The 24,235-nt window shown below is 42.6% G+C and overlaps 1 protein-coding gene across 2 annotated transcripts in view; it reads left to right on the top strand.

The window, feature by feature from the left end:
* Positions 1-19,502, top strand: part of ARHGAP36 (Rho GTPase activating protein 36) — a 31,646-nt gene extending 12,144 nt beyond the window's left edge. Inside the window, exons 2-12 of one of the 2 annotated variants that reach the window (XM_036305040.1) lie at positions 11,323-11,481; positions 12,773-12,838; positions 13,404-13,654; positions 13,894-14,086; positions 14,305-14,360; positions 14,568-14,718; positions 15,180-15,328; positions 15,507-15,683; positions 15,920-16,017; positions 16,152-16,258; positions 18,276-19,502. In XM_036305040.1, the coding sequence (XP_036160933.1) occupies positions 11,323-11,481; positions 12,773-12,838; positions 13,404-13,654; positions 13,894-14,086; positions 14,305-14,360; positions 14,568-14,718; positions 15,180-15,328; positions 15,507-15,683; positions 15,920-16,017; positions 16,152-16,258; positions 18,276-18,430 (1,562 nt within the window). In that variant the 3' untranslated portion in view covers positions 18,431-19,502. Of the gene's footprint in view, positions 1-11,228; positions 11,482-12,772; positions 12,839-13,403; positions 13,655-13,893; positions 14,087-14,304; positions 14,361-14,567; positions 14,719-15,179; positions 15,329-15,506; positions 15,684-15,919; positions 16,018-16,151; positions 16,259-18,275 lie in introns of those variants that run through there. The other variant, XM_036305039.1, reaches the window with a different exon arrangement.
* Positions 19,503-24,235: the final 4,733 nt, after the last annotated feature.

Genomic DNA, 24,235 nt, shown 5'->3' with positions numbered 1-24,235 from the left:
TCCTGTACACAACACCAAAGGGAAGCTAATGGAGTAAGGGGCTCTATGCTAGGCCTTGTGCTAACTATTTTACCATGCTTTCAACAATAAAGATTTTTTAAAAATTTAAATTTATATACACAAAAAAATAAAATAAAATAAATACCAATGCTATTCCACACACTCTTCCTCATACTGCTATGGGATGAGCATGTATCCCCCTATTTTGCAGCTGAGAAAACTGAGGTTGAGTGATATTCAGTCATCCACCTTTTCTCTAATATATCATGCAGTCTTTTTGCATTTATGTTACCAAGGCAATCATTGTAACCCAAGCCAACTACCTGCCAGTCCTCTGTCTATTGGCTCCCTATGCACTCAGGTTTAAATCATGTCTCCCAACGGCCCCCAAAGCCAACTCACTTTTCCAGCAAGGTAACTAGATACCTGGTTGGGTTTCTGTTTTCATCTTCCAGGATACCCACCCATCCCCAACTCAAATCTTTCACTGGTATATCAGTCTAAAAATCCCACATTAGAAAACAAGCATCACCAGAAAGATGCACCCCAATATTAATGCCTTATCACAAGGGTGAGAGAACTGGCTGCAGGATGCTACAGTGAGGAAGGGGAGCAGAGCTGCCAGGGCCAGAAGGAAGAGTTTCAGAAAAACCCAATGGGAGAGGGGGAGAGAATGAATGCCAGGGACAAATTGGATTGGCTTCAAACTGCCATTTCCTACCTTTCTCCCCTTTCCATGATTTGGAGCTCTAAAATATATGAAGGGGCAGCACCAGCCCATTTTCTGTAGGAGGAGAGGGAGAGATCCTCTCCTTCAATGGAAGGGAAACCCACCCTGACAATTCAAATTACATTCCTGTGCTGGGTAAGACTTATCTAATTACTGGCGGTGGGGGTAGAAAAAAGGAGGAAAGAAAGCAATCATTTTCCTGGTAGTGATGGTGATAGGTACTTAAAGAGCACCACCAATGCTGCTGCCAGAGCCAGAAGTTCTCTCCCTTTGTTAGGGGATAAGAGAGACTTGCCATTGAGCTCTGGATCTTACTTCCAATTCAGGTCCCTGAAAGCTACATTTCTGAGCCTTTGGTGGATAAGTTCATGTCATTTTGGGCTGCCCCAATACCTATGTATGCCTGGAGTCAGCAGCTCAGTATATCTCTAACCTTTCCCCTTCCATTCCTTCCCTCTCTTTTTTTGCCTAGGCTCTGCTTCCCTCTCCTTCCCTCTGCCAGGCTCATGCTTATTCCTGTCCTTTTGTGTCAATAGCACTCTCCTTTTTTCCCACCATTTACTTCACATAGGAGAGGAGAAATTTCAATTGGGAAGGGGTATAGTTGTGTATTTGAAATTTTTCCCACTTGAGATCTTGCATTTGTAACCCAGTATTGCCTTTGTTGTGTCAGATGAGAATATTTAGTGCTTACGAATAATATTTTTTGTTTGGCTGAATAGTAGTCTGTTCATATGATTATTGGGCTGCAGATTAGAAGGCAATTTTGGAAGAGGTATTAGGAAGTAAGATGGTTGGGGCAGGTGTGGATGGTTTTCTGACTTCTCCAGATGACAATAATATAGAAAAAGAACCATGAAGACTATAGGTTTTTGTGTGTGTGTGTGTGTGTGCTATGTGTGTGGGGGGAGGGGGAAGGGGAGAGATTACTGAGACCATTCTCATCCAGATGTATAGAGCACTTTGTGATATTAGTTTCTGTTTGCTCTTGTTGCTCATTTAACTTTGAACAAAATGATACTTTTCTCTCTGAGTTTGGAAGAGCTGAGTACCTGGATAAGATGGGAAACAAGGAGCAGGAAGAGTAGGGCAAGGGCTAAAGGGGTTGTCCCTTGTGTGCAAAGGGCCAACAAGGGATGTTCCCTGCCCTCAAATGCCATACAAGTCAGGGAACAAGGGAAGAAATGAGGGGTAGCAAAAAATGTGTTCAGCTGGGATCCAGGAATGATGGGCCTTCCTTTTGGCTCTGCCACTAATTAAGTCTGTGTCCTTTTGTAAGTTTCTTAGCCATCTGCACCTCCAGGTCTGCCTTTCCTTTACCTGTAATGTGAGACTGTATGGCATGGCCAGGGGAGAGGAAAGTCAGAGCACTGAGAGGAAGAGATTCTTGGGCTAAATATTGAAGGAAAGATCAGCTATGAATAAAGAGAGAGAAGCTTGTGGGGGTACAATGACAAACAGTGGGCGTAGCCAAGGGAATTTAGCAAACAGGTATGCGTAAGGCAATGAGCTGGCTGCCATGTGGAAAATTGCAATGAATCAGCCCCTGCCCCTCCGAGGAAGGCTTTACAGGGAATTGGGGAAATCTGAGCAGCAGAGCTAAGCGCTAGCAGCGCTAGCAGCACCAGCAGCTAGTCACAGGACAGGCTGTGGCCGCACCACCGCAGGACTGACCAGCAGGTAATGCCACCGCTATTCCCTGGCAGGATTAGGAGAGTCGCCAAGAGGTAGTGTAGGGACAGGGCTCTAGACGCCTGAGTACAGCCTGTTGAGGGGCTAGAGTGGGAGGTGAGGGCACTCCAAGTGGACTTGAGGAAGGAGGTGGGTGAGACAGGAAGCTTGAAAGTGCTGAACAAGTTAACCAGGTTTTGGGGCAGGCAAATTATTTAATTTTTAAAATTCTCCCTGGGGGTAGGCTTGAATGGGACTTTATTTAACTTTAGGTTCTATGCTCTCGAGCCACTTAGGGGCAAGACATGCATGGCTGAGCCGGGCCAGCTTGGCAGCATAGAGGCAGTCAGGGGCCCATGACTACCTTCCCAGACTGAGGGCTCAAAGTCATCTGCCAGTGGGTTCCTGTCCCTCTCCCCCTTCCCAACCCCTTCCCACTGCCACCAGTCAGGGAGCCCACCCCTGCAGAGCTGTGGGGCTGGGCTGGGGCTCTAGTAAAGAGGGAGAGGGAGACTTGCTTAAGGATCTCCCCCCTCTGGAGCCCTGAAGCCTGTGGAGCAGAGGGGGTGCTTTCTTTCCAGCTGTGGACAGAGTCAGCATGGCTCTGTGTCCTAGGGTGGGCTAAATCCTGTAGAAGAATCAAGGACTCTGCAGATGTGAGGGCCATGTTTCTACCTTGCTCTTAGATAAGCAGGATAATAATAAATTACCCAGGTTGTGTTCAGAGCTTGGAGATGGTCACTGACTTGCCCAAGGCCACTCAGCTGCTTAGTAACTAGGCAGACCTCCAGTCTGACTCCTGGTCTAGGGCTTTTTTCATGGCATCCTAGTCAAGACAGTGGTCTAATTTTTAAGAGGGATAGGTAGGTAGTTAGACAGGCAGGTTTTCATGTTTTTTAAAATATGGTTATTTTAATGTAGTTTTAAAATACCATTCCTATCATGAAAACTACTGGGAAGACATTTCCCGCAGCCCCAATTCCCTCTGACAATCACTCAGATAGGATTTTGAAAAAAGAAAACTGGCAGAAAATTGGATGCTTGTTGGGGAAGATACAATTCGTCAGAGAACAGAGAAGCAGGTGGGGGTATGGAAACAAAGATAGAGGAGGAGTAACACTCAGCACAGATTCTGAGAACAACTTTATTCTGAAGGTTTCCTTGATAGGCATTTGTCCAGATGGTTTATGGGAGTGTTCCCATTGGTCTTTTCTCTCTCATTCCCACGTTGTAGAAACCCTAGCTGTGGTCTTGGGGCAGGGGCAGGGGTTAGGGGTGGGGGTGGGGACGGGGGAGGGCGGCGGCGGTGGTGGTGGTGGTGGTGGTGGCGCAAATGCTTGATAACCCTCCCTTTAATCCAGAGTCTCATTTCCCTTTTTCTCTCTGTTACAGTGAATGCATTAGAGAGATCTATTTTCTCTCTCTCCCTCTCTGTAAAAATGCATATGTGAGGGAGCATGAGGACGCATGTGTGCATAAATATCTGTCAGAGGGAATATGTGTGTCTGAAAGAGAGTGTGTCTTAAAGAGGGGGGCTTATGGGGCCAAAGGAGTTGAAAGGATGGGGAAAATGAATGAGAGTTTACTGAGAATATACTGAAAACCTACAACTGAGTAAGGGTCTGCTCAGAGCTGGTGGACCTGAGGAAATAGTCAATTCTTAATATTCCTTGAAGGAACAAAGGAGAGGAAATGTATTTAAATTAGTTCTGGGAATGATGATGTTATGCCCATGGGCCATTCTCGACAGTCTTTCAGACTATTGATATTTATGGGACCTTCAAGTAGGTTGTAAAATCCCAAGGGCAGGAAGTGGGGCTTTTCACTCCAGATGGCTCCCTCTTTCCTCCACCATGCTTTCATGGATGGCTTGCACACTGTGCTGAAGAAGCCAAAGGAAAGGACTAAATCTCTTTTTCAAGCCAGTTAACTTTTTTCTGCATTCCACAGCCTATATTAATCCTCCCACCCCCACAGTTAGGTGACTTGCATATCTGATTATGAAACAGTTCAAGTCATCCTGCTAATAGGATAGAAGTACCCATTTTTGCCTCCAAAGGATGGTGCAAGGGCATTTTTCAATGGAGGCACTATCTGCTTCATTCCAGATAATAGCGCTTTTCCTCAGTCTTCCTCTCAAATTTGACTCTCAGGTATTTTGGAGAGCAATTCCTCACCTTGCTACACTTTGTAGGATTCTTTAATTCCACTCTCTCTTTTATTTAGTCTTTACCACAGCCATACCTAATAGGTATCATGGTTCTTATTTTGTAAGGTAGTGGAAATGAGACTCAGAAAAGTGAGATAATTAATTTATCTAAGTCACTTGGTTGGTGAGTGTGAACTTACATGTGGTGAAGCTGGGATTTGAACTCAAGTTATAGTCCATACTTCAGGACCTTTAACAGGATGTCGTGCTGTCAAGCTTGGGTGTGGACTGGAGTGAGAGATGTTGTGGGAGGAATACATAGGACTTTTGGTGCCTTTCTCCTCTAGTCCTCTCCTATATCTTTCATAATAGTCTTTGTCAAAACCGTATATCTGTATCTTTATACCTATGTGTTGGTATATCTACCTCTCTAACATCATCATTTATCTAATTTATCTACCTTATCATTCAATTTAATTTACCAATCATCTACTTTTATTTCTATTTCCCAAGAATAGTGTATGTAAACAAGACCTCAAAAATCCAGTCACTTTCTTAGGAAAGAAGGTAATCTTGATTCAGACTGTCCCAGTTCCAGACAGCAGTCTGTGATGCATACCAAGAAATAACAGTTTAGTGGGAGGGGCAAGGCCAAGCCTGAGTATATGTAGGGACAGCTGGTTCCCTGATCATATACCTCCATGGCATTTTTGTGCAACTTAAGGTAAGTCACAGCCTTTCCAGAGCCCTAGTTTGTTATTATCTGTAAAATAGGGAAACATAACACCCAACCTACGTCCTTCCCAGGAGTTGGTATGAGAATAAAGTGGCATGATTCATTTATTCATGAATCATGAATAGCTGTCTTAAATATAAGACCGTTATATTCTCTCAAAACCTTCAGAGTTTATAATCATGTGATTCACCCAACAAAATCTTGTTGAACACCTGCTATGTGTTAGGGTATGGAGATCATGGACATATGGAAAGCTTTTGAGAACATGAAAAGCACAGGGCATTTAAAATTGTTTTACCTCTTATTGGTGGAATATCTTACTTTTTCCTTTTTCTGCCACAACATAATAGAAGCAGCAGCCAAAAGGAAAAAAAAAAAAAGATTACATGGTGTCACAGCTTGTGATGCCAGCACTATCATGCACTCTGACACATACTGCAGATATTAGTGAGAATATCTAAATCTTGTTGTAGTTGATGTCACATTCACCTTGTTTATACTATCCTTTGGGATGTTTATAACATAAAGACTGACTTTCACTAATCTGAATTTGAGTTGTTTCTTTAGTAAATAGTTTTAAAAGGGCATCCCACATTCTATAGAATTAATACAGTACTTATTTTACAAACAAGTTGTAATTTATGGTGGCTGTCTGCTTTTGGATATGACCTGGCCTGGATTATGTAATCCAGTTTTGATTATGTATCCATTCTTTTTATTTTAATTATCTAGCTATGCAATATTTTGCAGGTATTAAGATCAAAGGTGGACAGGACAGAGGAAAGAGCCTTAGAATTGAGAAGAACTGGGGTTTTTTCTACAATCTGTTGTCAAACTGCCATGTGACCTTGTGCAAACCCCTGTTCCTGTCTGAGATTCAGGTTTCTGAATTGTAGAACGGAAGCTTTGGACTAGGTGTTAGCCAAGGTCCCTTTTATCTCTAAGCCATTCTAATATTCTAAGAAGTTAATGAAGCATTCTTTTCTTTAAAGCCAGAGTTTTTCTCAATATATTTTAACAATATACCTCTAGTTTGTGAGCTTCTGCTATGGCATGATGGCCTGACTCCACATAATTAAGAACACTATCCCCAAATTTAATTATCTTCTAGCATCATCACTGCATAGGATAAAATGAGCCATTTCATTCATTCTGCTGTCTTGCTGAAATGGAGGTTATAGGATAACAACTTAAAGGCTAACTCATTAATGCTCAGGGATGAATGAGATGATGTTCCAGTAGACAAAATTGGTGCTCAAATGTTTTCATCTAGAAACCTGTATCTTTTTCTCAAATTGTGATATATCAATGGGGAATGCATCTATTGTCACAGCCTATAGACATTTGAATAACATAGATGCAATGCCTTCTGGGCACCCAGCCCTGTCCACTATCAATATCTTAAACTCTGAGGAGCTCTCAGAGGCTTGGAGCAAAATCCTGATGTGGCATAAAATGACTAATTTATAAAAATTCAGACAATGGCATCAATACAGTCCCCTCTTTTTTTCTCACAGGGATTTACTAGTGAGCACTGCACCATCCCTAACTATTGAATTGGGGCAATGGAGTTAATTAGTCTTCCAAATTCTGAAGTCTGTGGATTTATGCCTAGCTGAGAGCATTTCTGTCCTGGCAATGTCAAAGCAGGTGACCTTTCTGACTTTAATTTGTTTCTCCAATTGTGCCATGCATTTTGGGAGGATGTGAGGAACAAACTTGATGCCACTCATGTGTTTCCTCTTTTTGAATTGCTGGGGACTTGATCTGGTTATGCCTCTGCTCTTTGTTCAGATTCTTTCTCTTGTATCTGTTTATATCCTAGTTCCTTTATTGATCCAAATGAAATTATACATTCTTTTTCTAGTGACAATGTAAAATTGGATGGGTTGAAAGAAATATATTTTGAGACATGTAAACATTTTACTAACCTGAATAATAGCATTTGAAAGATTGACTTATGCAGTTATTTTTTCTAAATTTTGTAAGATTATTTTTTATACTTGACCCTGATGCCATTGGAGATTGATGCAGAAAAATCGATTCCCAACAACCTTTAAAGATGTCTTTACCTGTTTCAATATAATTCAAATTTAGTAGAGATAGATAAGAGTAAGTCCTTGGATGTATTTATAAAAATTCTAATTTTATATGTTTACTTTTGAAAGTTGATATTTTCTGATAAAGTCAGGCCCTCTGCAAAAAAAACCCTTCATTATCAACATGTTTATTAAAAACCCCTGCTAAATATCACACATACATTATTCATTTAATTCTCACACAACTGTTGAAATGGGTACTGCATCATTTCCTCATGTTTTAGAGGAAGCTACTGAGGCTCAGAGAATTCAACTAATTTTCTTAAGGTCACACAGCAAAGAAGTCATAAAGTTTGGCTTTGAACCCAGTTCCATTTAGCTCCAACTCCAGTGGTCACTACAGATATTTGTCTAAGGATACTGTTTTTGAAAGACAGGGCTTGCTTTCATCTTTTTTCTTGAGTATCTTTTTGATGTCCTGGTCACTTTAGGCCAGCACCATGTTATAGGGGGAAGGGGAAGACACTTTGGAGCAAGAGGGGTCTCTTGGTAGTTAATTCCCTGTGAGGAACCTCCGTTTGTGTTCAGTTTAGCAAGTCAGGCTCCAGTGCAAGTATTCAGATCTCAAGAATCTGTTATGCGCTTCTCTCATAGTGTTAAGTCTGTTTACTCATCCCCCTCCCAACCCTACCCATCTGCTTCTTTTTTGGGCACATTGGCCTTTCTAACTCTGCTTCTGTCGTGTATTCTTCTAGTGTTTTGAGAGGGTTGAAGGTAAGCAAGACAGTGTCAATTTTGCTGGCAGAACTGCAGCATATGATTGCTCTTAAGTTTAACTCTGTATCTTTGAGCAGGAGGCAATGACAAACGGTTTATTCAAGGCCTTTGATTTCCATCAGAATTGTAAGCATCTAGGCTGACTCATCTCTCAAAGGCTTTTCTCTCTCTCTTTTTGGCGGGTGTTGTTTTGAGGTTTTCTTGTTTTTTCTTACCTTATTTGAGTGGGGGGAGAGGGATTGATTTTCATCTGATTTTTTCTGGTGAAAGAACCAGCTATACTCTTTGGAATACTAGATGTGGCAAGTCTCAGCAAGAAGAAATAGCTGCAACTACAGAACAGGTACAACAATGTCTGAATTGGGGCAAGGGGAGGGAGGGGGCTATGTTAGAAAAATGAAGCCAGAGCTGGGTTGTGTGTGTCTGGATGAGACCCTTGGCTAACAGGTCCTGGATCTGCTATTGTGAATGGGGGATTGCTAGAGGCTTACTCTGGGTCTGTGGTTAGGTTATGTGCATGTACCCTGGGTTAAAATGGTCATTTTGTAGATGCAGTTTGTTGATTGGGCTTAGGCATTCTTTTTGGGTTGAGGGGATGGTGTTTTGCAGTTGAAGGACCTCTCAAAAAACCTAGGGTAAGAATTAAAAATCCATAGAAAGACTTCTCATCCTTTCTCATACTGCACTTTAGTTATCCAGCCAGCATATATTTCTAACATGTGTTGCTTTGATCATTAAGAAAAATGGGCAAATAGAATTTTGGAAACAAAAGTAGGGTGGAATTTTTTTTTTTTTTTGGATAGAGATAATTTATATAGACTGTTTAATGATAAACTTCTACCCTCCTTTTCTCTGGCAAAACAACATCATCTAGTCTTTAGACTCTAAGCCCCATCCCCAATAATATATAGAATATTATCATAAAAGTCCATGGGAAAGATAATCTCAGAAAAATGGCATGTGACAACTTCCCTTCTTGTCAAAAGGTTTATTTCCTCATATTCCAAATTATCTTCTCTGTCAGGAACCAGCATGCACACACTCACCCAAATCATAAACTTCAGAGCTGTCTTAAATCCTTTCCTTTTCATTACAATAAAAAATTCCCCTAAGTCCTATCAATTCTACCTATAAAATCCATCCCCTGCTTTAGCTCTAGTGACACTTGACTTGTGTCAGCATCTCTTGCCTCTTGGCTGATCTACCTACTTCAGGCTCTCTACCCAAACCAGGATTTTCACTACTGTGTGTGATTTTTCCACGCTGCAGCTCGGACTTTGTCACTCCCCACTTAAAACCCTGCAGTAGTCCCCTTTACCTTCTGGAGAAAGTCCAGATTTTTATCATGGCTAACAGGGACATTCATGATCTCACCCCTGCCTATCTAGATTTATCTCCTTCCATCTCCTTTATACAGCTTTTAAAAAATAACAACCTCTCTCCCATCTCCTTGCCTTTACACACTGCTGTTTCTGCTCCCCCCCCCCGCTCCCCCCCCATCCCTCCACCCTCGTCTCCAGTCAGACTTAGATGTTTAGATGTTTCCAATCCAATGTTTCCTCCTTTCTGCTCTCACAATACTTTGTTTATATCTTGGCCAATTGACTTATCACAAGGTTTTGCAAATTGTTGCTAACCTGTGTATCTCTTTCACTGCACAGTTAAACTCTTTATGAAAGGAGTAGTATTATCTTGCTCATATTTGAATCTTCAGTGCCTGGTACAAAGTGGGCATTTAATGCAGGTTTATTTTTATGGATAAATAAAATAGCAAAGGAGTTATAGAGGTGAGGATGTGTAAGAAAGGATGCTGTGTGGGGTCCAGGCAGATCCTACTGGGGGATCCTGAGCAGCTTGGGTGCAGTATGAGATAGTGGGCACCATGAAAAAGGGACAGGTTTTCCAGTACACTAAGACAAACTTCACTCTGATCACCAATCCTGAATAGAGAGTCTTACTAGAATTGTCCTGGAAATGATGTTTGTTTGTTTTGGTACAAATGGATGTTTTTTCATAAAAAATAATATCATCAAGTTGCACAATTTTTGGTAAATAGATAAAAGGCAAACAAATCCCCACCACTGAATATAGATACTGTATGTTAATATTTGAGTACAATTCTTTCAGTCTTATTTTCATGTGTGTTTTTCTTCATGTAGTTGTAATCATAATTAATACAACTCTGTATTTTGTATTTGTGGTTTAAGAGCTCTTTGTAAACATCTTTTTGGTGATTAACAGAGGGAAAGAAGGAGGAAGGGGAAGTAGAAGAGGGTATAGAGGGGATAAATGAAGATGGAAGGAGACTTGACTTGGGGTGGTGAACACACAATACAATATACAGATGATGTATTATAGAATTGTACGCTTGAAACTTATATAATTTTATTAACCAATGTCACCCCAATAAATTCAATAAAAAACAAACAAATAATACATAGTTTTGATGATTGTATAATTACCCATACTGTGACAATTTCCTAATTTATATAATTAGCCTCATTGCTGGGTGAACTTTTTTACCCTTAATTTTTTACTCTTATGGCTCATGTAAATATGGTTTTTCTTGTCTGTAGGAAGATTTCATTAGGATAGATTCCTAGAAGGGGAATTACTGGTCAAAGGGCCTGGGGATAATTTTTGGCTCAAGACTCATGTATCCAGTTTGCTTTCTGGAAGAATTGTACAAACATACAGGGCTCTTAACCTAGATGAAAGTGCCATTTTCAGCCAACCTGGACAACATCGAGTATTACCATTAGAAAATAAAAAATAAATTGCATCAGCATTTGAATTAATGGAAAAATATTACATTATTCTTGTGTCAATGTGCATTTTAAAATTGTGAGTAAGGTCTCTCTCTCTCTCTCTCTCTCTCTCTCTCTCTCTCTCTCTCTCTCTCTCCTCTCTCTCTTTCCAAATTAGGTTTTCTCTTTTCTGGACTGTCGGTTCAGGGCTGATTTTTTTTTTTTTAGTTGGATTTTTTTTTTTTAAAGCAACCAGAGGCAGCTCTGCTCCAGAGTGAAGCCGCCTCCCAGTCCCCCCCCCAACCTCCCCCCCACAGTTCCCTCCACTAGGTCCAGTGACAATTGGATGATGCAGCCTTGATAATCATCCGATTCCAGAATGGGTGGCTGCACTCCTTTTCTGAAGGCAGCCAGGACAAGGTGCCCCAGAATCATGCCCCCTTTGCTGTTGATATCCGCCTTCATTTTTTTAGTGAATGTCCTGGGAGGAGCCCCAGGACACAACCCGGACCGCAGGACGAAGATGATATCAATACACAGTCTGTCAGAGCTGGAGCGTCTGAAGCTGCAAGAGACTGCTTACCACGAACTCGTGGCCAGACATTTCCTCTCTGACTTCAAACCTGAGAGAGGTAAGCAGTACCCCGGAGTGTGGCGTCCTCGCTCTTCCGCGAGTGGACCCTCCGGGGCAGGACGGGGCGAGTTGGGGGTCTAGACGGGTGGGGGGGGGGCACGATCCTGGTCTCAGATCTGTAACGGGGGAAGAGGGAGTTGAAGGGTGTTTGTTGAATTGCAGAAGAGATAAGATTACTTGAGTTGGGTCAAAGGCTAGGAGTTTGAGGGGCTACAAGTCGGACCGGCAGATGTCTGGGACAGACAAGTTGATAGAGCACAGGTGAAGAGACAGACGCACCAGGTGCGGTGCTAGAAGGAGTCAGAGTGGGCGCGAGGCGCAGAAAAACACTCCGAGAGAGGACTGGGAGAGACAGAGACAGCGCGGTTGAGAGATGGAGAGTAAAGGAGACGGCGAGACACTGAGAGAGAGACACGCACCAATCCCTGCGTAGAAGCAAAGGCGGGAGGTGCGCTAAGAGCGCAGCCCAGCTCAGCTGGCAGGGAGCGAGTGGGATCCTGCAGTGGACGGGGTTCGAGTGTGCCTGGGTTCTCAGGAGGTAGGGGCTCAGATGAGCAGTTGAGGGAAGTGGAGGGGGTCGCACCGGCCAAGAGGCGCTCCTGCAGTAATATAAAGTGCAGGGGCAGCAGATTTGGCAGGCGCGGAAAGCGGACGCAGCCGGAAAGGAGCGAAGCAAAGGGCGAGGAGACCCCGCAGGCAGCCGCAGCTGGTGGTGGTGGTGGTGGTGGTGGTGGTGGTGTGTGTGTTTGTGTGTGTGGGGGGGGGGGAGGGGGTTGGAGCGTGGGGACAGCGTGGGTTGCTGCTTCTCCCGCCGCAGCTCGTGGAGCCGACGGCATCCCAGCATCACGAGCGTGAGCGTGTCCACAGTAACTTGGCAACTCCTACAGTGGAGGCGCCACAGGCTGAGCCCTTCGCTTCGCCTGTTGCACTGTCCCAATGTTCAGAGCCCTGGAATTTATGTTTTAAGCGTTGTGTTGAGGTACTAGTGGTGCATAACAACATGCACGGTGCCACACGGCGCCTAAAATTGTTTGGTTTGGTTAAATTCTTGGAGTCTCCTACAGGGTACATAGGATTAAACCACTGTTAAACGGGGAAACTGAGGCTGGGAGAAAGCAAAAACACTTTTAGCGGCCTGGATAGCGCTGTTTAACCCCCGCCCCCCCGTCCCCCCATTCCTGCTGATCAATGCATTGTGGTGCTTTAGTCACTTACAAAATCCCATTTGTGTGTGTGTGTGTGTGTGTGTGTGTGTGTGTGTGTGTGTGTTTTCTTTTTTCTTCCCATAGCTCTCCCTGTTGACAGTCCAAACACCTTGGAGAACAGGTTTCTGATTCTAAGAGGACAACAGAGGGGTGAGAAGCGCTTGTACTTTTCCTTAGGAAAGAAATGGGATGCTGCATCCTTTCTGTATTGTGCCCCTGGGTACTGTAGACTGGGCGGTGCTCACTGCCCCTGGGGACTCCTCCCCCACCCCCCCACCCCCCACCCTCCGCCAAGAAATCGCATAAAGGAAGATTTCAGGAAATGGAGCAGTAACTGCAGGGGTGCGAGGGGAGGTCCCATTAGATCTGCCTAAGCCTTCCTTCTTAAGACCCACCCTAGGCTGATCTTCCTGAGGATATTTTCTTCATTGCTTCAAGGTAGTCATACTCTGGCAGGACTTAAGGAAGGGATCTTGAGCTCTATCAGGGTAGTTGAGTGAAGCCAAACCACTGCACGGTCTTTGGGCTCACTCACGGCGGGGGGGAGTGGGGGGTAGGAGGGAGGAGGGAGGGGGGAGAGTGAGGGAGAACGCTACGAGTCTGGAGGCGTGGGGGTTGGCTTTGAGAGGTTGCTTAGAGGAGTGTTACAGCCTCTGCAGTCCCTCCTGATTAGAGCGCTGCTAAGCGTTTACACATCTCATTCTTTCTCTCCTAGGCTCCTCAGCTGCATCACTCAAGACATTTGGCATTCGTCTGGAAGAGGTGCTGGTGAATGAGTTTACCCGCAGCAAGCAACTTGAATTAAGAGCCGCGATGCAGATTGAAGAATCTATCAGTCAGGCTGCAGGCCGCCGCCGTCGTCGGGGAAACGTGGTGCAAAGGATGTTTGGCCGCATCAGGCGCTTTTTCAACCGAAGACGGGAGGAGCCCTCTTTGCCCAGAGAGTTCACTCGCCGTGGGCGTCGAGTGAGTTAAACCTTCCAGGTTTCAGGCAGGGGCCCTTCCAGAGATGTTCAAGGTTGTGGGGCAGGAGGGTCAAGGCCTGTGTCCTTGGAGGGAGGGGGAGCTGAACAAAACATGTTGTGGGGATGTACTTGGCTTGGCACAGAAAGAATGTCTCCTATCATGAATGTGATACAATACTCAGGAAGGTTTGAAACCACCCCCCTGCTTCCCCATTTTGAGACACTCTGGATTCTCCACAGGGTGCAGTATCTGTGGATAGCCTGGCCGAACTGGAGGACGGGGCCCTGCTGCTGCAGGCCCTGCAACTTTCCAAAATTTCCTTTCCAATTGGCCGTCGACTTCTGGGATCCAAAAGGAAAATGAGCCTCAATCCGATTGCTAAGCAAATCCCCCAGGTTGTTGAGGCTTGCTGCAGCTTCATTGAGAAACATGGTAAGGGGGACCAAAAAAATGATGGTTAAATTAAAGTAGAAAGCAATTAAAGAGAAAAAATGATGTTCTAGAAATAGGGAGAGAAAAGAGATTGCAGGATGACAGGCTTAGAACATTCCCCTGCCACCAGTTGGGTTCAGGATTCAGCTGGGAGGGGAAGGGAAATGCCCTGGGGAAGGGGATCAGAGATTCTTAGCATACCTGCTCTTTTCTTTCAGGCTTAAACACAGTGGGGATTTTCACCCTGGAATACTCAGAGGAGAGAGTGCGTGAGGTAAATTGGGTTTGTTTACACTATTGTTTTTTGAATAAGAAAAAGCAGGTGAGGTGGGGGCTCCCCAAATTCCTGGAGTTTCATGTAGCAGGCACAGCATATTGCCAGCTTCCTCCACTGAAGCCTGAAACTTATTGAAGAAATGACCAGGAGGAAGCCTGCGGTGGGCAGGGCAGGCAGTCCATGGTATTCTCTCCCCTTTTATAGCTCCGTGAAGAATTTGATCAAGGTCTGGATGTAGTGTTTGATGACACTCAGAATGTGCATGATGTTGCCGCACTTCTCAAGGAATTTTTCCGGGACATGAAGGACTCTCTGCTGCCAGATGATCTATACATGTCCTTCCTCCTGACAGCAAGTGAGTCTTCTGCTCTCCCTTCTTCCTTGTTTGGCAAGGAAAGGAAATAGTACAGGGAGTGTGGGGGTGTAGGGACAGAGCTCAGGCTGCAAGACCCTAGGAACTAAGACAGAATAAACATCTAAAGATGAAAACACCTCTTCAGATTACTTCCGTTATATCTTTTAATAGTCCATTATAAATCTGCCTTTGGAAATTTCTCCAGAGTTTCTTGAAGCTGTGTGTGTCCTCTCAGGATAAAGAAGAACCTACTTTCTGCAGAAGGCATTTGATTTTGATGAAAACCTTTCTTGTTTTGGGGGGCTTCTGGGATCAAATGCTGTGATAATGAGCAAAGAAAAGATGCCCCTTCGACTTTCTCCACAGCCTTCAGTAATTTTTAAGCAGAATCACATTTCTCTTGGTTTCAGGCTTCTGCCAAGTCTAGCCCCCTGAGCCAGCCCTTATTTTCCTTCCTCTAGCTCTGAAGCCACAAGACCAGCTTTCTGCCCTGCAATTGCTGGTTTACCTGATGCCACCCTGCCACAGTGACACCCTGGAGCGTCTGCTGAAGGCCCTGCATAAAATCACTGAGAACTGCGAGGACTCCATTGGCGTTGATGGACAGTTGGTAAAAAGCTCTGGGAAAGGGTAATGAGGGCTGTGGGTGGAGACATGTGTGGGAGTATATGAGAGAGACAGAGCCAGAGAAACAGAGGGAGAGGGAAAAAAGAACAAAAAGATGTTTTCATTTATATGACTTTCATTAATACCTTAGAATCAACCACTTTTGGCTTTGTTTTACCTAGGTTTTTGGCAACCGTATGACTTCCACCAACTTGGCCTTGGTGTTTGGATCTGCTCTCCTGAAGAAAGGGAGATTTGGCAAGAGGGAATCCAGGAAGACAAATCTGGGGATTGACCACTATGTTGCTTCTGTCAATGTGGTTCGTGCTATGATTGATAACTGGGATGTCCTCTTCCAGGTATTTGGAAATTTTGGACACACTTATTTCATGGCTCTCTCTCCCCTGTTCACAAGGCAGGGATAAGTTGTGCATATGTTCCTGAGGGTGACCAAAGGTACCTCAAAATCTCCCAGTCTAGAAGTTCTTCCCACATTAGATGGTCATGGTGCCTTCAATTCTGGGTAACTGATAGAACTGAATATAAAATTTTAAAAGTTGTATAATAGAGATTAACTTGATAATTTTACCCCCAGGTGCCTCCCCATATTCAGAGGCAGGTTGCAAAGCGTGTGTGGAAATCCAGTCCTGAAGCCCTTGATTTTATCAGACGCAGGAATTTGAGGAGGATCCAGTGAGTGTTTTCTTGGTTTGTTTATGCTTAGCCAGAAAAGAAACTTTTGTGGGGGTTTGCAATCCAGATAAACTTTTTGTTAATCCATCCAAGTACACAAACTGACTTGCTTTTTCAAATTCAATCTCATTCAGGAGTGCACGTATAAAGATGGAAGAGGATGCTTTACTTTCTGATCCAGTGGAAAACTCTGCTGAAGCCCGGGCTGCTGTCCTTGCTCAAAGCAAGCCCTTTGATGAAGGTCAGTTCCCTGCTGGAGATCAGACCCTAGCTGAAGGTCAGGCCCTTGCTGAAGGTCAGTCCCTTGGTGAAGGTCAGGCCCTTCCTGAAGGCCAGGTATTTGCTGAAGATGAGCCCCTTGAGGAAAATGAGTCCTCTCAGGAAGATGTGACAGTTAATGAAGAACTAGTATTTGAATATCTCAATCAAGGAGAAGTCTTTGGAGAAGTCCAAGGTCTCGAGATCCCAAATGACTTCGAGATTCAAGGTCCAATTCTTGAATACATACCAGAGCTTGATGAAGAAGATGATAATGACAATGAGGATGATGACGATGATGATACTGTGAATTTTGATGATCTTCCTCCTCTTGAGGATATTCTAGATCCAGATGATGAAATTCCAGAACTCATTGAAATCCCAGACTATGAAGAAATACCATATTTTGATATGGTCCCAGACCCTGAAGGAGTTCCAGATGTGCAAGAAATCCCAAACCCTGGAGAAATCCCAAACCATGACCTTGAAGAAGGACCAAATTTTGAAGACTACCAAAACCTTGTCCTTGCACAAGTTCCCTATCTTCATGTAATCCCAAATTATGAAGAAGCCTCAGATACTGATGAAATCCCAGACCATGCAGATGCCTCAGATAATGATGAAAACCCAGATTCTGAAGAAAACCCCAATCTTGAAGAAGTTCCAGCTCTTGATGAAATCCCAAATGATGAAGCCTCAAATGCTGAAGATATTTCAGACCACGAAGAAACCTTAGAAGTCAATGGGATTTCAGACTTTTATGAAGACCTTGATTTTGTAGACGTCCCAGTTCTTCATGTGGTCCCAAGCCCTGAAGAAGCCTCTGATGGTCATGAAATTCTAAATCATGAAGAATCCCCAGAAATTAATGGACTCTCAGACTCTGAAGAAGTTCCAGCTCTTGATGGAGTCCCAAATGATGAAGAAACCTCAGGTACTGAAGAAATTCCAGGTCACAAAGAAACTCCAGAGGTCAATGGGGTTGCAGTTTCTGAAGAAGAATCCAACCCTGAAGAGGTTACAGCTCTCCATGTGGTAACCAGCCCTGAAGATGTCTCTGATTTTGATGATATTCAAGACGAGGAAGAATCCTCAAAGATGAGTGGAGTCCTAAACAATGAAGAAGCTTCAGATGCTGAAGAAATCCCGGGACATGAAGAAGCCTCTGATGTCAGTGGAATCCAAGACTCAGAAGAAAATTCAAATTTTGAAGAAGACTCAGTTCTTGGTGTGGTTCCAGAGCCCAGGGATGCTCAAATTCACAACGAAATTTCAGGTTCTAAAAAATACCCAGACAACACTTTTGAAGAAGACGAAGTTACCAATGTGATTCCAGAGCCTGAAGATGTCTCCATTTTAAGCACAATTCCAGACCCTCAGCCAGACCCTGCTGTCAATCTTGAAGAAATCATGAATATGGAAGCAGTACCAATGCCTAATTATCTTGACTCTAATGAAGTTCAGAATCCAAAGGCAATCCAGTTCTATAAAGATGCCAATGTTACATTTCCTGTAGATACCACCCTGCTTAAAAACAAGTCCCAGACTGGTCAAGTAATGAATTACAAGCCCTTCCCAGAGTCATTGAAGATCGACTCCTGCTTTCTCCCCTCCATGAAGTGCTGTAAGCTTCCGGCTCCAGCTTTATTACTCATTTGCTTAGTTAAATTAGTTAGGCTGCTTGTAGGGTGGTGGTGGTTGTTTGGAGGCCACATTCTTCCCCACCTCCCAGGAGGTAATGTGTATTTGCTCTAAGCATGGGGTATCTGTCTAACTCTGTTCTCTAACCAAGTTCTTTTCCCCCACCCCCAGCTTCCACAGTGGGCCTAGATTTAGAAATCTATATTCTGCTCTTAGGCTGCAGTTTTCTTACAATTCTAATGGGAATAACCATTCCTGCCCTAACTTCTTGCCTCATATTGTATTTGAAGCTCAAAATTAGGTCTTAGTCCCTTGGGTGCTGTGCAAAGTAAGAAGTTAACATTGTTACTATTTTCCAGGTTCCTCTGAGGAGCCAGCTGTGCCTCCCGGCACTGCCCGTTCCCATGACGATGAGGAAGGAGCGGGTAACCCCCCCATTCTGGAGCAAGACCGCCCATTGCTCCGTGTGCCCCGGGACGAGGCCAAAACTGGCATCGGCTATTTCTTTCCTTAGATGTTTTTCCTTCTATAAGGTGCCGGACAGGGGAAAAGGGTGGGAGATGTTACAGGAAACATTAAAGAGTGTATCTTGAAGGTAAAGATCTGAGGGTGAGAAGGAGTTCCACCTGATGCTCGGGTCAGGCTGAGAAGTCCAAACACACTGCCAGCCCTTTCACTGGGGATGCTTGGTCCCTTCAACTGGTAAAAGCAGAGATATTTCTGTGTCATGCCCAGGCTCCCTGGTGCTACCTTGCCTTTCTCTTTTACCCCTGATCCTGGCTTTCCAACATTACAACCTTTCCTTTAATTGATGTGACATTTGTGGTAAACGCCTGTTTCAGAGAAGCTCACAAATCTCGAGGTGCTTTCCCTTCCCCAAAGGAGATTGCATGTTTTTCCTGACTTTCCTACCCTCCTCTCAAGAGCTTAATAGGAAAGGCCCTCAAGAGGCATGCTAGGATGTTAGGTCAGCCTATTGACAGCTGACAAACAATTAATGCTAAATCATGTCACACCAACTCATAGCCGTGTCCCCGCAGCAACTCCACCACCTCAGGATATTTCTTTTTCCCAAATTATTTAGACCAATGGCTCGTCAAACAGCCACTCCCAAAATTATGTGCAGTTTTGCTCAGGGCAATCTCAAGTATAAGTCTAGCTAGCTTTTCTTTGGTCAAAAGTTAGAGGAAAAATTTGATTTTACCTTGATTTGTTTTACAGACAGCTGGCATTCACACCCTGTTGTCAGCAAAACGGTTAGATATGGACACATAGTTCCAACTAGTTAAAGTCACCTGATTACAAATATTCTTATCTATCGTCTCTGTAGTTTCTCTATGCAGGACGGTACAAATTTGGGGGACATACTTTGGTAACACAGATATGGGTTATGTATGACATCCAAAATTAAACCTGATATTGAGGGATAACAACTGCTAAGGTTTATAGAATGAAGAATGTATTGTATTGAGGGATAGAAATTGATCACATTTTGGGCAACAACCGCAGAACTCGATGATTTGTGATTGTTAAAACTTCTCTGGCATTTAATCATTAATAAACATCTGTATTGTGACAGCAGCATATTCATGGTTTACTGTGTGTGTGTTTTTAATTTAAAACATTGTTGGGAAAGCTCTGGCTAGAGCTGAAGTGGAAGGAAAGGTGGGGAAGAGGAATAAAGGATAAGAGGGTGATGTCTACTAAGGGAGAAAAGTGGCAGGGTATTAAGGGGTGGAGTGAGTAGAATAAAGAGGAAAGGGTGATGTGAAACAAGGGGATGGAGAGATCGAATAAAGGGGGTTGATGTGGACTAAAGAAGAGGAGTTGATTTAGAATAAAGGGGAGAGGTGATAGGGAATTAAAAAGAGGGGTGATGTGGAATAAAAGAGTAAAATGGAAGAAAGGAAAAAGCTGTAGCTGAATAAAGAAAATGGAAGGGTTAAAGTAGAATAAATGGTTAAAGAAGGGTGAAAGAAGTAGGGGAAAGGAATAAAGCTTAAGAAGAAGGCCTTTAGAAGTTGGGGTTGGGGGAGATTAACCCAGGAATTTATATGTATATATGCATAGCCCATGGACACACAAATAGTTTGGTGAAGGCCTGGGAGGGGTGTGTGGGGTGGAAGGGGTCAATGGGAAAAAAAATCAACCAAAGGACTTGTATGCATACATATAAACCAAACCAATGGACACAGACAACAGGGGGATGAGAGCATGAGTGGGGTGGGGGGGAGGTTGGAGGTTGAGGACACATTTGTAATACCTTAACTAGTAAAGAAATTTAAAAAAAGAAAAAAAGGGGCATCTGTAATACTTCAAACAATAAAGATAAATAACAAAGAAGAAGGCCTCTAAAGAGAAAGGAGGGGGGATGGAGAGATTACTAGGTATCCTCAATTGAGAAAATCCCCTTGGGTTGGTGAAAAATAAAAATCTAAACATCTGGAGACATGATTTCTAAGGATAAGAGAAGAATGTGCTGCTGTTTGATTGATGGGAGCTCCAACCTTTCTTGAAAGCTTGAGACATCATAACATGATTGGAAATTTCCTGTTAGGGGTAGGGCTCCAGAAAAGGGAATGATGTGTATTATTTATTTTTACACACTTTTCTTTAGAATATTTCTTATGGATAGATATTTAGAAATATAATATTTGGTCCCTCCTGTAATAATTATAATGATAGTTAACATACTGAGTTTTTAAAAAGTATCTGACACTGCTAAAAGCTTTACATGCATCATTTTATTTAATATTTACAACAATTCTACCAAATACATGCTACTGTCATCCTTATTTTTTTCTTGAGGAAAATTAGATCCAGAGACACCAAATAACCTGACTAAATTTCAAATGTGGTTAATGGAAAACAGCTATAAATATCCAAAGCTGGGTCTTTAACCACTAGATATACTAGCCCACCAATTTTATGATTCTTCATTGACACAAAGATGCATTGTGATATCTGCAATCAATATTTTTTGGATAGAATTTGAACTTTTACAAAGAAAGCTATAGGTTTCTTCCTAATAGGTCCTTTCTTTCCAGATAAGACCAATTGTAAGAGAATAACTATAATATCTCTGGCATACCCTAGCACCGTGTTCGGCAAACTGCGGCTCGCGAGCCACATGAAGCTCTTTGGCCCCTTGAGTGTGGCTCTTCCTAAGCCTTAGGAGTACCCTAATTAAGTTAATAACAATGTACCTACCTATATAGTTTAAGTTTATAAAATTTGGCTCTCAAAAGAAATTTCACTCAGACTGTTGATATTTGGCTCTGTTGACTAATGAGTTTGCCGACCACTGCCCTAGCAGTTGTATCTAGAACAGCCGTGGGCAAACTACGGCCCGCGGGCTGTATCCAGCCCGTTTGAAATGAATAAAACTAAAAAAAAAAGACCGTACCCTTTTATGTAATGATGTTTACTTTGAATTTATATTAGTTCACACAAACACTCCATCCATGCTTTTGTTCTGGCCCTCCGGTCCAGTTTAAGAACCCATTGTGGCCCCCGAGTCAAAAAGTTTGCCCACCCCTGATCTAGAACCACTACATATTAAAGCCAATGAAAAATGTAAAGCACATCCATTCCAACTTTCTTGTTATACGAATTGCCACGCTAGTGCCCATAATAACTTACCCGAGTTCAGAGATCTGGATTAAGATCCAGGCAGGCTTTTTTATTGCCATTCCAGGACTATATGGGACCAAAATAGTAAAATATGTCTTTGTGCTTTTTCCACTCAGCTTAAAAGCCAACAAACAAATCAGATGACAAACAGGAAATTAGATTATTTCAAAATATTCCCTTGACTTCCTGGTCTTACCTGAAACCAGCTTTCCTCCTGACCCTATTGATTCCCCTATATTTTTTTCCAGTGCTGACTACTAACCAAGGGGTTGGGGCTGAGAGTGATGAATAGATGTGAGCATTATCTTCACTATTATCCGTACTCTAAGGACCAGCTCAAAAGGCATGAGACTCCAAGTCCTGCCCTTATCTTAGATGCCTTCAACAATATACACATGAAAAACCCATCCCGTACATGCTGGCCTCACTTTCCTGCCCTTTAACTTCTTAACACTCTGACCACCTTCAGTCACCTGGCATCACTGAGCATGAATTCACGTCTAAAAGACAACTCCAATATCCCATTGTCACTCAAATCTCCTAACAACAACTGGGTCCCATGTCATTTGTTTTTTTACTTCATTTAGGTGTTCAGTGCCTCCAAGTCCTCCCTTTTTCTCTTCACCCCTTTCCTTATCCAGGCAGGATCTCAGGGCAACTTGATTTAGAGCTCACTGCATCTTTATCCCTGTGATCTCCAAATACATCATCTGCATTATTTCATCTCAGTTTTGGGTCCCTCCAAATGTCTGATTTCTTCAATCTTATAATAACCACTATGAAAGAAAGTAGTAGTAGACTGACGAATAGGGACAGATCCAAAGACAGAGAAACAGCGATCAGATTGTCATTCCCCAGAGGGAAAGTAGGGGAGGGAGGGGGCAAGGGGAAGAAATCAACCAAAGGACTTGTATGCATGCATATAAGCCAAACCAATGGACACATACAACAGGGGGATGAGAGCATGAGTGTGCGGGGGGAGGATGGGGATTTAATGGGGGAGATGAGGACACATTTGTAATACCTTAACTAATAAAGAATTAAAAAATAAATAAAAAAATAAAATTTAAAAAAGAAAGTAGTAGCACTCCAGATAATGGTGCATCTAATAGAATTTTCAGCCTCAGCTGGGCTCTCAGACCAATCAGCAATCATTTCACATGCCCCACGGCATTTCCTTCTCTAGCTCTCCTCCCATTTATATTCCATTTCTACATAATTCCCCTCAAATAATAGTCTCTTTCACTTGAATGGGCAAATATTCTCTACCATTCAGTAGGTATGGAAACACCCTAGGTGTCCATCGATAAAGGAATGGACAAACAAGTTGTGGTATAAGTGTATACAATAGAATATTATTCAGCAATTAAAAAGAATGAAATCTTGCCATTTGTGTCAAGATGAATGGATCTTGAGGGCATTATGCTAAGTGAAATGTCAGAAGAAAAAGACAAATACAACATTATTTCACTTATATGTGGAATCTAAAAAAAAACCCCAATGAACAAACAAAACAAAAACAGACTTGTAGATACAAAGAACAAACTGATCATTGCCAGAGGGGGTGGGAGTAGAGGGATGGGTGAAAATGTTAAGGGGAATAAGAGGTTAAAACTTCCAGTTATAAAATAAATAAGACATGGGGATGTAGTGTACAGCACAGGGAATACGTCAATCCTATTGTAATAACTTTGCAGTGACAGATGGTTACTAGACTTATTGTGGTGATAATATTGTAAGGTATATAAATGTCAAATCACTATGTTGTACACCTGCAACTAATACTGTATGCCAACTACACTTGAAAAAAAAGAATGAAATATTCATATGATCATCTGAATAAATGCAGAAAACATTTATTTTTATTTTATTTACTTTTTATTGTCTAAAGTTTTACATATGTCTCCTTTTCCCCCAATTGACCCCCTCCCCATCCCTTCACAGCCCAGGCAAACCCTCACTGCCCCAGTGTCTGTGTCCATTGGTTATGCTAATATGCATGCATATAAGTCCTTTGGCTGCTCTCTAACTCCCTCTCCCCTACCATTTGTCTTTAGCTCGATCTATTCTTGTTCATCAAATTATGTTGATCATTATAATTCACATATGAGTGAGGTCATGTGATAGTTATCTTTCTCCAACTGACTTATTTCGCTTAGCATAATGCTCTCCAGTTCCATCCATGCTGTTGCAAATGGTAAAAGTTCCTTCTTTTTAATAGTGGCACAGTATTCCATTGTGTAGATGTACCACAGTTTTTCAATCCACTCATCTGCTGATGGGCACTTAGGCTGTTTCCAAATCTTAGCTATTGTAAATTGTACTGCTATGAACATAGGGGTGCATATATGCTTTCTGAATTGCAGAAAACATTTGATAAAATTCAACATCCCTTCTATATAAAACCCCCAACCAATGGGTATAGAAAGAACATACCTCAACATAATAAAGGCCATATATGAAAAACCTACATCTAATATTATATTTAATAGTGAGAGATTTAAAATTTTCCTCTAAGATCAGTAATAATACTAAGATGCCCACCCTCACTACTCTTATTCAACCTAATGATGAGCCTTAGCTAGAGAAATCAGACAATATCAAGAAGTAAAAGGGATCAAGATAGAAAAAGAGGAAATAAAATTGTCTTTATTTGACAATTATGTTTTTTTTTAATCTCTACATT

The sequence above is a fragment of the Myotis myotis genome, unplaced genomic scaffold (genome assembly GCF_014108235.1).
Source record: "Myotis myotis isolate mMyoMyo1 unplaced genomic scaffold, mMyoMyo1.p scaffold_m19_p_4, whole genome shotgun sequence".
NCBI lineage: Eukaryota > Metazoa > Chordata > Mammalia > Chiroptera > Vespertilionidae > Myotis > Myotis myotis.
The sequence above is the reverse complement of the archived record's forward strand: the minus strand, read 5'-3'. Positions and strand labels throughout refer to the sequence as shown.